The sequence below is a fragment of the Mobula hypostoma genome, chromosome 4, assembly GCF_963921235.1.
Source record: "Mobula hypostoma chromosome 4, sMobHyp1.1, whole genome shotgun sequence".
Lineage (NCBI taxonomy): Eukaryota > Metazoa > Chordata > Chondrichthyes > Myliobatiformes > Myliobatidae > Mobula > Mobula hypostoma.
In genome coordinates this window covers 55305461-55319521 of record NC_086100.1, presented here as the reverse complement: position 1 = coordinate 55319521, position 14061 = coordinate 55305461, and the positions used below count along the sequence as shown (strand labels likewise).

General features: G+C 38.3%; 1 protein-coding gene across 2 annotated transcripts in view; it reads right to left on the bottom strand.

The window, feature by feature from the left end:
• LOC134344787 (transient receptor potential cation channel subfamily V member 5-like) overlaps nucleotides 1-14061 on the bottom strand; it is an 89021-nt gene that overhangs the window by 52278 nt on the left and 22682 nt on the right. For both annotated transcript variants that reach the window (XM_063044878.1, XM_063044879.1), the window contains exon 2: nucleotides 11933-12027. In XM_063044878.1, coding sequence (XP_062900948.1) covers nucleotides 11933-12027 — 95 coding nt within the window. The remainder of the gene's footprint in view (nucleotides 1-11932; nucleotides 12028-14061) is intronic.

The following is a 14061-nucleotide window of genomic DNA, read 5'->3' as shown; positions in this document are numbered from 1 at the left end:
TCATGTAATATTATAAATCCTCAATCAGCTTTCACATTTTACTATCACTACATAGTTGATCCCTAATCCCCTACACCTTCTCACCATTTCCCTTTCCATTTCTTAACATGACCCATTTGAATGATAGTTAGGATGGTTCCACAATCTCCATTCCTCACTGTCCCTCCTATCTCTCATGAAAATGTTTTAACTAAATGTATCAAGTTTCTTGATCCCTACAAACCTCAAATATGTCTGGTTACAGCCACTATGTCCTTACGTTGTAATAATGCCATCTTCTTAGTTTGTTAACATACTTTGGTCAGACCTCACCTGGAGTACTGTGCTCAGTTCTGGTCGCCTCACTACAGGATGGACGTGGAAACCATAGAAAGGGTGCAGAGATTTACAAGGATGTTGCCTGTATTGGGGAGCATGCCTTATGAGAATAGGTTGAGTGAACTTGGCCTATTCTCCTTGGAGCGACGGAGGATGACAGGTGACCTGATAGAGGCATTGGTCGTGTAGATAGTCAGAGGCTTTTTTCACAGGGCTGAAATGGCTAACACAATAGGGCAGTTTTAAGGTACTTGGAAGTAGGTACAGAGGAGATGTCAGGGGTAAGTTGTTGTTTTTTTTTATACGCAGACTGGTGAGTGTGTGAAAACGGTGGTGGAGGTGGATATGATGGGGTCTTTTAAGAGACTCCTAGATAGGTACATGGTGCTAAGAAAAATAGAGAACTATGGGTAACCCTAGGTAATTTCTAAAAGTAGTACATGTTCGGCATAGCATTGTAGGCCGAAGGGCCTGTTTTGTGCTGTAGCTTTTCTATGTTTCTATGTTCTACTCAAATGTATAACCACTTAACTGTTGTGAAATAATATGAAATGCTGAAACATAATTTAACCCTAACACATTGATCTTATCGTTGAATTTAATGATACCTGTATCTCTTCTCTACCACTACACAGAACATAATCGTTATATTTTAGTCCAGTACAACAGTCCTGATCTTCCTAATATGCAACTCCATATTTCCTTTTCACTTACACACTCAACATCTATTAATGCATTTTCCTTCCAAGTCTCAATCAACCTAGGCATTTTGCTTTATTTGTGCTTACAGTTCAACCACACTTTTCCTTGTGGAATTTTATTTAATTTTCCCTTTTTTTTAAAATGGCATGCTGATGGCTTTGTTCTACCTCACAAATTGAAACTATCTGTGCTTCCTCCTACAAAAATCTTTCAAAATTTTGAAAACTATGAAGATCATCCCCCTTATTGTTGCAGTAAATCAGCTCTTCCCCTATTCTTAGTATTCTCACAATTATGGAACGTCCTACACAAATTATTTCAGAGTCCATTCCAATATTTCTATCACCTGTATTTACTATATAAATCATTAAATACTTCCAAAATTACCTAAGTCCATCTTAACATTTTAGTGATTATTGCAACAACTGTTCTATCCCATTTAGATTATTTTCAATACATGACCCCTTTTCCTTAAAACAGTGTAGTATCTCATAATTGCAAAATATTAATTTGCTAATTATTTGGTATTTCTACAAGGTTATTGTTTTCAATAAATTATTGACTTTCCCCCTAATTTGCTACTGATCACAATGGTGGTTATTGCATTTACCCTTTTGGGATCCAATTTTTCACAAGCTGTAATTATAACTAGCTACATCTAAGCAAACTGACTACCCACACTAATATTGCATACCCTCACTGCTTATTATCAGACTGCTGGAGTCACAAACACAACAGCACAGATACAGGCCCTTCAGCCCATCTAGTCCATGCCAAGCAATTAATCTGCCTAGTCCCATCAACCTGCAATTGGACTAAAGCCCCCCACACCACCCACCCCCCCATCCACGTACCTATCCAAATTTTTCTAAGGTGTTGAAAAAGAATCTACATCTACCATTTCAGCTGGCAGCTCATTCTATGCCCTCACTACTTTGAGTGAAGAGGCTCCCCCTCATGTTGCCCTTAAACATTTCACCTTTCAGTGTTAACCCATGACCTTTAGTTCTAATCTCACCCAACCTCAGTGTAAAAAGCCTGCATTCATTTACCCTATCTATACCCCTCAAAATTTTGTATACCGCTACCAAATCTAACCTTAATCTTCTATGTTCTCAGAAATAAAGTCCTAACCTGTTAAACTTTTCCTTACAACTCAGGTCCTCGCATCCTGGTAACATCCTTGTAAATTTTCTCTGCAATGAATCATGCTTATTTACATTTTCCTTCAGGTAAGGGACCAAAACTGCACACAATACCGCAAATTAGGCCTCACCATAGTCTTATACAATTTCAAAATAACATCCCAACACCTGTGCTCAAAACTTTGAATTATGAAGGCCAATGTGCCAAAAGTTTTCTTTATGTCCCTATTCTCCCTGTGACATCCAAAATGCCTTGAAAGTGACAGGTATTTTCAAATCTTGCTCTTCTACTGTACCCCTCAGTGCCCCACCATTCACGACCTACCCTGGTTGGCCCTCCCAAAGTGCAACACCTCACACTTGTCTACATTAAATTCCATCTGCCATTTTTCAGCCCAGTTTTCCAGATGGTCCAGACGCTGCTGAGAGCTTTGACAGTCTTCCTCGCTGTCCACTACACCCCCAATCTTGGTATCATCCACAAATTTACTGATAAGAGTTTACCACCTTACTATCATCATCCAGATCATTGATACAGACAGCAAACACTAATGAACCCAGCACCAATCACTGCGCCACACCCCTAGTCCAAGGCCTCCAGTCAGAGAGACAACCATCTACAACCTCTCTCTGGCTTCTCCCACGAAGCCAAAGTCTAATTCAATTTAATACCTCATTTTAAATGCCAAGTGACTGAAGCTTCTTGAACAGCATCTCATGTGGGACTGTCAAATACCTTACTGAAGTCCACATAGACAACATGCACTTTGTCTTCATCAACTTTCCTGGTAACTTCCTTCAAAATCTCTAAGATTGGTTAGACACTACCTATTATGCACAAAGCATTGTTCACTATCCCTAATCAGTCCCCGCCTATCCAGATACTTGTGTACCCAGTCCCTTAGCATTCCATCCAATAACTTTCCCACTACTGATGTCAGAATCATTGTCCTATAATTTCCTGTTCCATTTTTAGAGCCTTTCTTAAACAATGGAACAACAGTAGCTATCTTCTAATCCTTTGGCACCTAAGAATGTTTAAAATACCTCTGCTAGAGCCCCTGCAATTTCTGCACTAGTCTCCCACAGGGTCTGAGGGAACACCTTGTTAGACTGGAGAAATTATCTACCCTAATTTGCTTCAAGACAGCAAACACCTCCTCTGCTGTAATTTGCATAGGGTCTATGACCTCACTACTGCTGCTTTGCCTCACTTCTATAGACTGTGTCCATCTCCTGAGTAAATACAGATGCAAAAAAAAAAATCAATAAGATCTCTTTTGGCTGCATGCATAGGTTACCACTCTGATCTTCCAGTTGACCAATTTTGTCCCTTGCTATCCTTTTGCTCTTATTATATACGTATAAGCCTTAGGACTCTCCTTCACTTTGTCTGATAGAGAAACCTCCTACCTTCTTTTAGCCCTCCTGACTTCCTTCTTAAATGTTCCCCTGCATTTCTTTACTTAAGAACCTCATTTGTTCCAATCTGTTTATACTTGCTATGCACCTCCTCAAAAAAAGGATCTCAATCTCTCTCAAAAACCAAAGTTCCCTAAACCTGTTGCTTTTTATTCTGAAAGGAACGTACAAACTGTGTATTCCCAAACTTTCACATTTGAAGGCCTCCCACTTAGCAAGTACACTTTTGCCAGAAAACAATCTGTCCCTATCCACACTTGCTAGATCCTTTACGACATCATCAAAATTGGCCTTTATCTAATTTAGAATCTCAGCCCATGGACCAGACTTATGCTTTTCTATAATTACCTTGAAATTAATGGTATTATGATCATTAGATGCAAAGTGTTCCCCTGCAGAGATTTTGGTCACCTGCCCTGTCTCATTCCCTAACAGGAGATATAGTATCACACTCTGTCTGGTTGGAACCTCTATGTACTGATTCAGGAAACTTTCCTGAACACATTTGACAAACTCTTTCCCATACAGCCCTTTTACAGCATGGGAGTCCCAGACAATCTGTAGAAAGTTAAAGTCACCTAATATCACAACCTTATACTTTTGATAATCTTTCTGGTCTGTCCTATCTGAGCACTACTACAACATTTTCCCTGAATAGAAATGCCACTCCTCCCCCTTTAACCCCTCCCACTCTATCACATCTAAAGTAGAGCCCCAGAACACTGAGCTGCCAGTCCTGCCCCTCCTTCAAGCAAGCCTCACTAATGGCTACAATGTTATAGTTCAATGTGCTGATCCATGCCCTAAGCTTCTCTGCCTTTCCTACAATACTTCCTGCATTGAAATACACACAGCTCATGCTGATCCTTCTGATTCCTGACTTTTTAATGTTGTTAAGCCTACATTTCTCCACAACCATCCCCTCTCTGTTCTGGCACTCTGGTTACATCCCCCTGCAACTCTAGTTTAACCGCCCCCACCCCACCCCCCCCCCCCAATGTGCAGCACAAGTAAATCTTCCCACTAGGCTATTAGCCCCACTCCAGTTCTCTTCTGCTCAGGTCCCAATGATTGAAAGATCTGAAGCCTTCCCTCCTGCACTGTCTCCTTAGCCATGCGTTAAACAGGAGGATCATACAATTTCTGGCCTCACTAGCACGTGGCATGGGTAGCAATCCCGAGATCACAACCCTGGAGGTCCTATCCTTTAACTTAGCACCTAACTCCTTGAACTCACTTTGCACAACTACGTCACCCTCCTACCCATGTCACTGGTACTAACATGGACCATTACCTCTGTCTGCTCTCCCTCCCACGTAAGAATGCTATGGACTTAATCCAAGAGGTCCCTAACCCAGCACTGGGAGGCATATATCAACCAGCATTCTGGCTATCCCCTTTCCCTCTCCTGACAGTCAACTTGTTACTCGTGTCCTGCACTTTGGGTGCAACTACCACCCTATATGTATGTCCTGTCTATCAACCCCTCAGCCTCCCAAATGATCCAGAGTTAATCCAGTTCCATCTCCAACTCCTGAACACGGTCTGTTAATAGATGTAGCTGGATGCATTTCTTGCAGATGTAGTCACAACAGGAGCATTCCTAGCTTTGTTCGGAGCTGGCCTCTCCCATCAGTGCTGCTCCCAAGCATTCCACTGGCAGAAGGACTGGCTGGATTGGCAGAAACTGTACCATCAATTTGAATGTCACTCAGGGAGTTGGATGTGTGTTTGTCCTCTCTCTCACTATTTTCAATCCATGCTATGCACCTGGTCTTGTTCAACTGCATCATTCAAACCATATACGGATAATTAAACAGGATTTGATTTGATCCCACTACCCTGCCCAAAATCCACATTACTAAATGTGCAATAAGGAATAAATAACAGCAGGTGGCCTACACCTCTCCTCCCCAAAGCCTCAAGTCCCATTCTAACTCTAGCTCATTCACACAATGGCCACTTAGTTTAAACCTAACTTCTTATTGGAGAATGCCAAGTGCCTAATTTTATGCAACCAAGTGTCTTCTTGGGAACTATGGTGTACAAAATGTGCCAATTGCCCCCGCCCTTTTCTTTTAAACTTTTTCTCCCTCAATGCAATCCAATATTTCCTCAGGATTGTGCACACAAAATTAACATATGTTGAAAATTCTAATTAATTACATCCACTACATTATCTAGTTTACTCTTGTTTGCGACCACACAAAATATAATAATAATGTTGGTCAAGCAGGGTGCTCTCCATGCAGATTTTGATTGCACATGCCTGGTCTCTCCTGCAGCAACTGCAATATTCTTCCAACATCCTACAAAATGGATCTAATAAACATATGAGCCAAAATCTTTTCCATGATTGGAATGGTTCCATAAATCACATTTTGTCTTGTTCCATACCACTTAAGTGGGAGGCAAGAAAATTCTCAGTGCACATGTCAAGGCATCAGAGAGACTTGTTCAATGCCAACTTTGCCATTGTGGAGGGCTAAAAACCAAGGTGGATTGGGCTTGCAGTCAATGGTAAGAAGTGGAAAGGAGCATTGAAAGCTTATGGGTTCATAATCAGGAATGTCAGGTATACGATGATTGGAGCAGGGAGAGGGAGCTTTTTGGCTGAGCATGTAAGAGGGAGCTAGAGCTGTTAACTGGGAGAAAAGCCAAAACTAGAAGTTTAAAGAAATAACAATTTCCCATGGACCATACAAGTTTGGTTTACTTTAATTAATGCTACTGCATGTTTCAACTCACCAAATAAAGTCTGTTTCAATGTGAGTGACCTATGCCAGGCCTTAACTGCATTTCTGTTTTACAGAAATTATATCAAAGTAGGTCTTGTAGTGGCATTAAATGTTTATGTCACAGAGGACTTTGATCTATTAAGCTGCAACTCCTTTGCTTAATATTAAGACATGTAGAGTAGCAAACAACTGTATTATAATGACATGAAGGTACAAAGGCAACCTCATTGCCTATCCAACAAACCATGAAAAGTAAAGATAAATTCAGTAAATGCATTTGGAATATTATTTTTCCTCAAGCTGGAGACATTTTATTTTCATCATCATTCATTCAAAAGGAATTGGTACTCAAGACCAAATATTTGGGTTCTTGAGTCCCAAAATAATTACATATGCTTTAAGCATATTTTTCTGCTACGTATATGGAGGTGATATTGAGCTATTATAACTATCATGTACAAGTATAATGCACTGTCTGGAAAAAAAAACTTAAATGTTGATTTTCTAAAGGATTGCAGAGTTCTGCTCACCCAATTATAGGAAGGATATTGAAGTTTTGGAGAGGAAGCCGAAGAGGTTTACCAGGATGCTACCTAGATTAGAGGCATTTACTAGTACAGGAGATTGGAGAAGGTTTGGTTGCTTTCTCTGTAGTGGAGGCACCTGAGGGGAGATCTGATATGAGGTTTATAAGATTATGACAGGCATAGGTAGAGTAGACAGGCAATAACTTCTTCTACCGGGTTGAAATGTCTAGTACTAGAGGGCATGCATTTAAGGTGAGGGGGATAATTTCAAAGGAGATGTGAGGGACAAGCTTTTTTTTAAATATGAGCACAGAGAGTGGCAGGTGCCTGGAATGCACAGCTGAGGTGGTGGTAGAGGCAGATACAGACTCCTAACAGGCGTTTAAACAGACACAAGAATGTTAGGAAAATGGAAGGATATGGACATTGTGTAAGCAGAGGGGATTAGTTTAGTTGGCCATTTGATTACTAATTTATTTGGTTTGGCATAACATTGTGGGCTGAAGACCCTGTTTCTGTACTTTATGCTCTATGGAATCTTCTCACCAATATTTCAATTCAGTAGCCCTAGAAATGCTGGAAATTATATTTTAATGTATGTCTTGTAATTATGTCCTAAAACCAAAATCCCTTTGAAGCACCATTTCTTAGAACATGTGGCTATTCGCAAAAGGCACTATGGACATATTTTATCAAATTACTAAGTTCACTTGCAATAAGTTTCAAATCTTGCAGTAGTTTCATAAAGCTCTGTAACCCGTTCCTGATGGCTTTCTCATGTCCATTGAGACTTATTGATATCACACTATCTAATGGCAACATTCTTGGTTTGGCAAAGGTTACCTGGATTTTTGCTGTGTCCCCTAACACAAAAATTTTCACAATTTTGCTTATCCTGCATTTCTTCAGCAACTGGCCAAGGATAACCATTAAGCATTTCCAACGGGATATTCCTCAGCAATTGTGCAGTGTTCCATTTCCCAGTGAGGTATGCCAATAGGTCTGCTCTGCACTCCTAATTTCATTTACTTTTAATAGAAATAATGTTGAATTAAACGTGAAAACTATAGTACTCTTTAAATGTATCGAAGTCTTGAACCCAAAGCCACCGACTAGTATTGGTTTCAAATGTTCTGTAATATCTTGTGACTGATGTTTATTTCCTCTGCTGTTCAAACAAATCAAGAGAGATCTCTGCAATTAAACATTTGCAGAATCTTTTTGATACTCATTAGATCATATGACAAGATACCTTAAAATATTGCAGCCATCTTCTCTGGGGATAAAACTTGCAAAAGAAAATTAAGACAGCAACAGCAACTGGACCATGTTGCCAGGAGAGACAGCTGGGAAGTTTTCTAGTTCATCTTTCAGAATTGAGCCTAGTCATTCAATTTGTTACAGATGGATCACAGCACGTATAGGGTTCCACTTGCATCAGGATTTCATTTAGTATACGTTACCTGCCTCCCTATTAAGATACATCTGAAAACAAAATGGTGTGGAGAAATCTTAGAACTGTTGAGTCTTGAAGTAGAACAATAAATGCAGTAAGTGCCATTAAGAACCTGCAGTAAGAACTAATGTCCTGAATCTGGTATTTAAGAAACTTCTGAACCAGTCCTCTGTTTGGAGACAATTTTTGCTTCTCATTTCATTTTCACAAGTAGAACTCGCAGATTAATACTTCACTGCTTGATTTCAGGTTGTGAAAAAAGGGTCATTAATTTGGAGACAACTTTTGCTTCTCCTTTCACTTACATAACATAAGCAGAACACGCAGATTAATACTTGATAGCTTGATTTCAGGTTGTTTAAAAAAAAGGGACATTAATCAATGGCTGATCACACTTGTGAAATTGTATTTTATCCTTCTTTATTACGTCCTGATGCAGGGCCTTGAGCCAAATTGTTACCTTATAACTTTTGTCTCCACAGATGCTGTTCGACTCCGAGTTCTTCTGCATTCTGTCTGCCATTTCAGATTTCAGCATGTGCAGTCTCTTTTCTCCCAATCAGATTTTGTTTTGCTTTCAAGTGAACTGAATAATATTCAGCATGGGATGCACATACTGAAAGCAGGCGCACTTGAAGCTTCCCTTTCATGAGTATTTCCAAGAAATCTGGAAGAAGATCCTCTACCCCGCCCCCAACATGGGGGGGTGGTTTGAGGCTTGATATTTTCCTTTGAAAAGGTTATTCCATGGTTCTTCTTTGTTTCGTGACTGTCTTTGGGGAAGGTGCATTTCAGGGTTGTATAGTGCATACATACTTGGAATCTTGCATACATACTGAAGCAGAGACTCAATGCAGATTGAGGACTGCTTTGCCAAGCATCTTCACTCTGTTCGTCACAAGAGGCAGGATCTTCTGGTGGTTACCCATTTTAATTTGACTTCATATGCCCTTTCTGAAATGTCTGTCCATGGCCTCCTCTCCTGCCATAATGAAGCAAAATTCAGATTGGAGGAGCAACACATACTGTCTGGGTAGCCTCCAACTTGATTGCATGAATATTGATTTCTTAACCTAGGAATTTCTCTCCCCCACTCCCCCCTCTTTACTCCCTCTCCTTCTCCCCATCTTCTTATTCTGGCTTCTTGGCCTTTCCTTTCCAGTGCTCATGAAGGTCTTGGCCCAAATCATTGACTGTTTATTCACCTCCACAGATTCTGCCCAACTTGCTGAGTTCCTCCAACATTGAGTATGTTGCTCTAGATTTTCAGGATCTGCAGAATCTCTTGTGTTCATGCTGAAGGTTTTTGTTTCTCTTTGTTCATCCATCTTCATTTCTAATGAATAACTGCTAATAGAAAATGCGTATTCCTGGGGCTGACCATTCCTCTTATTTTAAAAAAAATATACACAGCATCTTTTCTATGCATTGAACATGTAGCTGCAGGGAGCAATCGTTCATTTATCAACTGCTGCCATGATAATTTTGCAAAGCAACCATGCTTTTTATGTGGATTGACCACTGCACTGTCAATATTCTGAAATCAATTGAGATGTATTTCAATAACACCAGGCTTTCGTGCTTTTCATTGTACTTCAATGTAGGATTCATGGTCCAGCTTACTTATACAGATGGTTTTTTATTCCTAGTGAACTGGGCAGCAATGAAAAAGCCCTTAGTGTTTACCAAGCCAATAAAATGTCGGTACATGGGAGTAAAATTCTTGCGCTTTAATTTTAACTTCATCCGAGTTTCACTTTCTATTGGTTCTTTTGTTCCAGACAGGATAATCCATTTCTTTAACAGTTTCTTAGTGCCTTGTTTGTTGTATTATTGCCTGATGTGTGAAATCAAAGTTGAGTTTAGGGATTTCTGGTAGTCTTCCATCTTGCCAACCAATCACAGAACAGTCACAAATCACATCATTTTATAATGCAGTGCATTCACAATGCTCTACACAGGACAATGAAGAAACTTCAAAAGGGTTTCATATTTTCAGCGTTCCAGTCTATTTAAAGATTACACATTTATGGACCATGCCTTACACATCTACTCATCACGGTCTACAGTTCATCAATTTCACTTTGCCAATGTAAATGTGGAGAGAATATTTTCTCATTTATTTCCACATTAGATAAATTAGGAAACAAATTTAAATCTCCTGAGCATTGGTGTGAAAATGAAGTTTGAAAATTAATTCCAAAAAGCTGAAGGATATTCAACAGTCTCTGGAAGATTGATTGCAAACACTGTTGATTTCTGGTTCCTTTTTTGTTGCTAATATTTTAGAAGATCATATGCAATTCTTACTGCAAAATGGTTGCAACTTTGTCAGCATAACTGAAATGTAATTTGCTATGGGGAGAATTTCACCTTGATGTAAGAATAAATAGTTTCTGCAACATAGTTCTACTTCCGAGAGGTAAACAATTTCGAGAGGTAAACAATTCACATTATCTTTATTCTGCAACATGCATGATCCTATACAGAGCCAATGTAAACAACTGATGCAATTAATGCCATTCACAGGCTGACTGAGCAGAGCACAAAGTTGGGTAAAGTTAACATGTTTCTCTAAAATCACAGTAAATTGGTTAGAATGGCATCAATACAAATAGCCAATCAACAGAGGAGGCAAGGGTATGTCTTAATAAGTTTGGTTTTCTAAATGATAACTTTGCAAGCAATGTAGCTTTGGTATCAAGACTATTATAATTAAAGATTATTTGGCATTATTGGTGAATTTATCATTTAGGCTCTACCACATTCCTTACTTCACCTTGAAGTTTCTATCGGCTTCAGTTAATTATGCAATTTAACCCACAGCACTATCATTGTTCAATTTATACAGATATCTACATTTATTTCACAATAGCCACAGAGCACAAGTCACCAGAAAGATATACAGTTTCAAGGAGTTTTCTCAAGATCCTCAACCAAAGGCTGAAAATGCTTGCAAGATGGAAGAAGGTTGCGCTCAGTGACTACTACTTTGTGATACTCCAGAACATGACCAAACTTTTGTTATGGACCACAGTTTCCCTTGCTGCTTTCCCTGCAAATTAGAGAATGCATTAAGAAACTACGGAAATACTTCTACTACTGAATAATAAAGAATGCCATGAAAAAAGTCAGTGTACCAACTTCAAAAAAATGAGAATTTGATGACACGGTATTATCTCTACTAAATTAAGCAGAAATTGTGTCCAAAATATTAAAATTATGAATGGGTTATTGATATAATTCTAGAGGCTTCTATTTTCACACATATACACACACACACAAACCTGTGCTGTTACAGGTGTGGTATACTGTAATCATAGCATCCCAAGTACTGTTGTCTATATTTTACACTGACTTCATCATTCCTCCTTACTGCTATCCTTAATGGCATTCTCAAGCAAATTTTTTTGGGTGAGAGAATTAGAATTAATGACAAAGTTGTTTCTTTGGTCCACAATTGTTGCTTTACCAATTTTACTGAACCACCAAGTATATTTAATAATTTAGTAATTTAAGTCTCTTGAACATTTAGTAGTTTGCCACAGCATAAAACGTTTGCCAATTTTCAGGCATGCAGTATTTGGTGCAACATATTGCTACCTGCAGCTACAATTTACTCACCTCTTTCATAAGGGTCTACATGTTTTTCCTCTATTAAATTCTTCAAGGTTTCAACATCATTTTGTCTTGCCGCTTTGAATAAAGGACTTTCTATTCTGCAAAGTGAAATCATTTCTTTTGTAATCCATCAGTTAAAAGTTTAAATTGAATTTTTAATGTCAATTTCAAATACAAATACAATATACAGCAAAGTTGCTATCAGTAGGTCAATAATTTGTAACTAATTCTGAACAGAGGTGAGATTAGTTTCACCACTGCTAAACAAGTATGGAATGAAAAAGATTCTCTGGCCAACCCAGCCTTTTCTTTTACAGACCAGAAATACTCCACTCTGTCAAGTATTTTACCAATTCACAACTTTTTCTCCTGAAGAAAGTTACAATAAGCTTTTGCTACTAACAGCTCAAGAGTCAAATTGAATAAAAACAATCCCCAAATGTTCTGGTGTCAATTTTGGTCTGACATTTCTAACATTGTACAAACTCTTTTAGTGTCAAGTTCCATACAATATATGGTCTTTTCTTTCCATGTGCTCTATTAAAACAGTATCGAAGTGTTTTAAAAGCATTAATAGGCATACGACTCTGGGGGTGGGGTGGATTTCTTTGAATCACATTTTGCCCAAGGTTATATTAATCCATTATTTCTAGTTCTACATCCACATCAAATACCACACCCATCTTCAAATTATAGGATTCAAAATTTGAAGAATCTAAACCTTTCTTTTCCATAATAAAAATATTGTTTGCTTAAAAATTGCACTTCACCTACTATTATCTCCCACAATGACTCTCTCTACCACTCTTCCTCTCAATTGTGTCAACATCCAATGGAACTGCAATCTTCCAGTTCAGTATTTGTTTTCACACAATTCCAGACACCACTAACTATGATTTTATTATATTCAATTTTAATGGTGAGGCCCACAGGTTGGAGGAGCAGTTAGTCTCTAACTTGACAGCATCAATGTCAATTTTCCCCACACCCAGTAACCACTCCTTTGTTTACCTCCCAGCTGTTCATTTCCAGCATCCGTAGACTCAAATCTTCTTTTTAAAATTAATTCATGGATTTCTCCCAGTATTCTATAATGACTCCCCTTTATATTGAATAGTTGGCTCAGAACACATCTCTGGAAATCTACAAACCTATAATCCACTTTCTGCAACATTCACCTTTACCATCTCTTTTCTATGCTTTCTATTGTTGGATATTTTCCCATTAAATCATGAACCTTGAATTATTATTAGCAAGAATTAGAATATTATCAATAAACTTTCAGAATCATATTAAACCTTCCTGTTTCAATCAACATCAGTACGTTAAATGGCAGACACTTCTCAGTTTGAAGTGATTGTTTCTCAATTTATCGACTTGAAACAATCATTTTTATTCACAAACTGAACATTTTTAAATGCATTTTAAACAAGTTGGAAAAGGTTTTGTTTGCAAAACAAACACAAACAGCAGTGAATAACTTAAGGTTTTAGCCAGAAAGAATGAGTCAAAAGAAATCAAACGTTGGTCTTATTGCCAGAGAGAAAAGTTGAGATGCTCTATCAAGGTTACATTGTGGAGTAAATGTATAGTCCGGATAGACACACTGAATTACTCTATCCAGGTTACAATATGGGGTAAATGTATAATCCAGATAGACACACTGAATTGCTCTATCCAGGTTACACTGTGGAGTAAATGTATAGTCCGGATAGACAGATTGAATTGCTCTACCCAGGTTACAATATGGGGTAAATTTATAGTCCATATTTCAAAATAATAGATTCACTATTCAGTCTAGGGATTTCTTCTTACAGTGACCAATGCATAGCTCAATCAGAAAAGGAAGGAAAATAAAAAAGTAAGAAAGAAGAAAGTTACTTAATCCTGCTTAATATTGCTGCATGGAAGTTTGTCCACTCAAAATATATTGAAACATTATTAAGTAAATGTGGATCTTTTGGAAACATATCTAATTTTCCTTAAGTAAAATCTAGAAATACACATGCATATAACAATCAGAATTTTCATTCAAGCCACTTTAAAAATTATTTTTCTGCTGCTTATTTTGTTTGCTCATTCCCTAACCATCCTCTATCAGATCATTCTCTAACATGGCAGTCAGAAAGTTA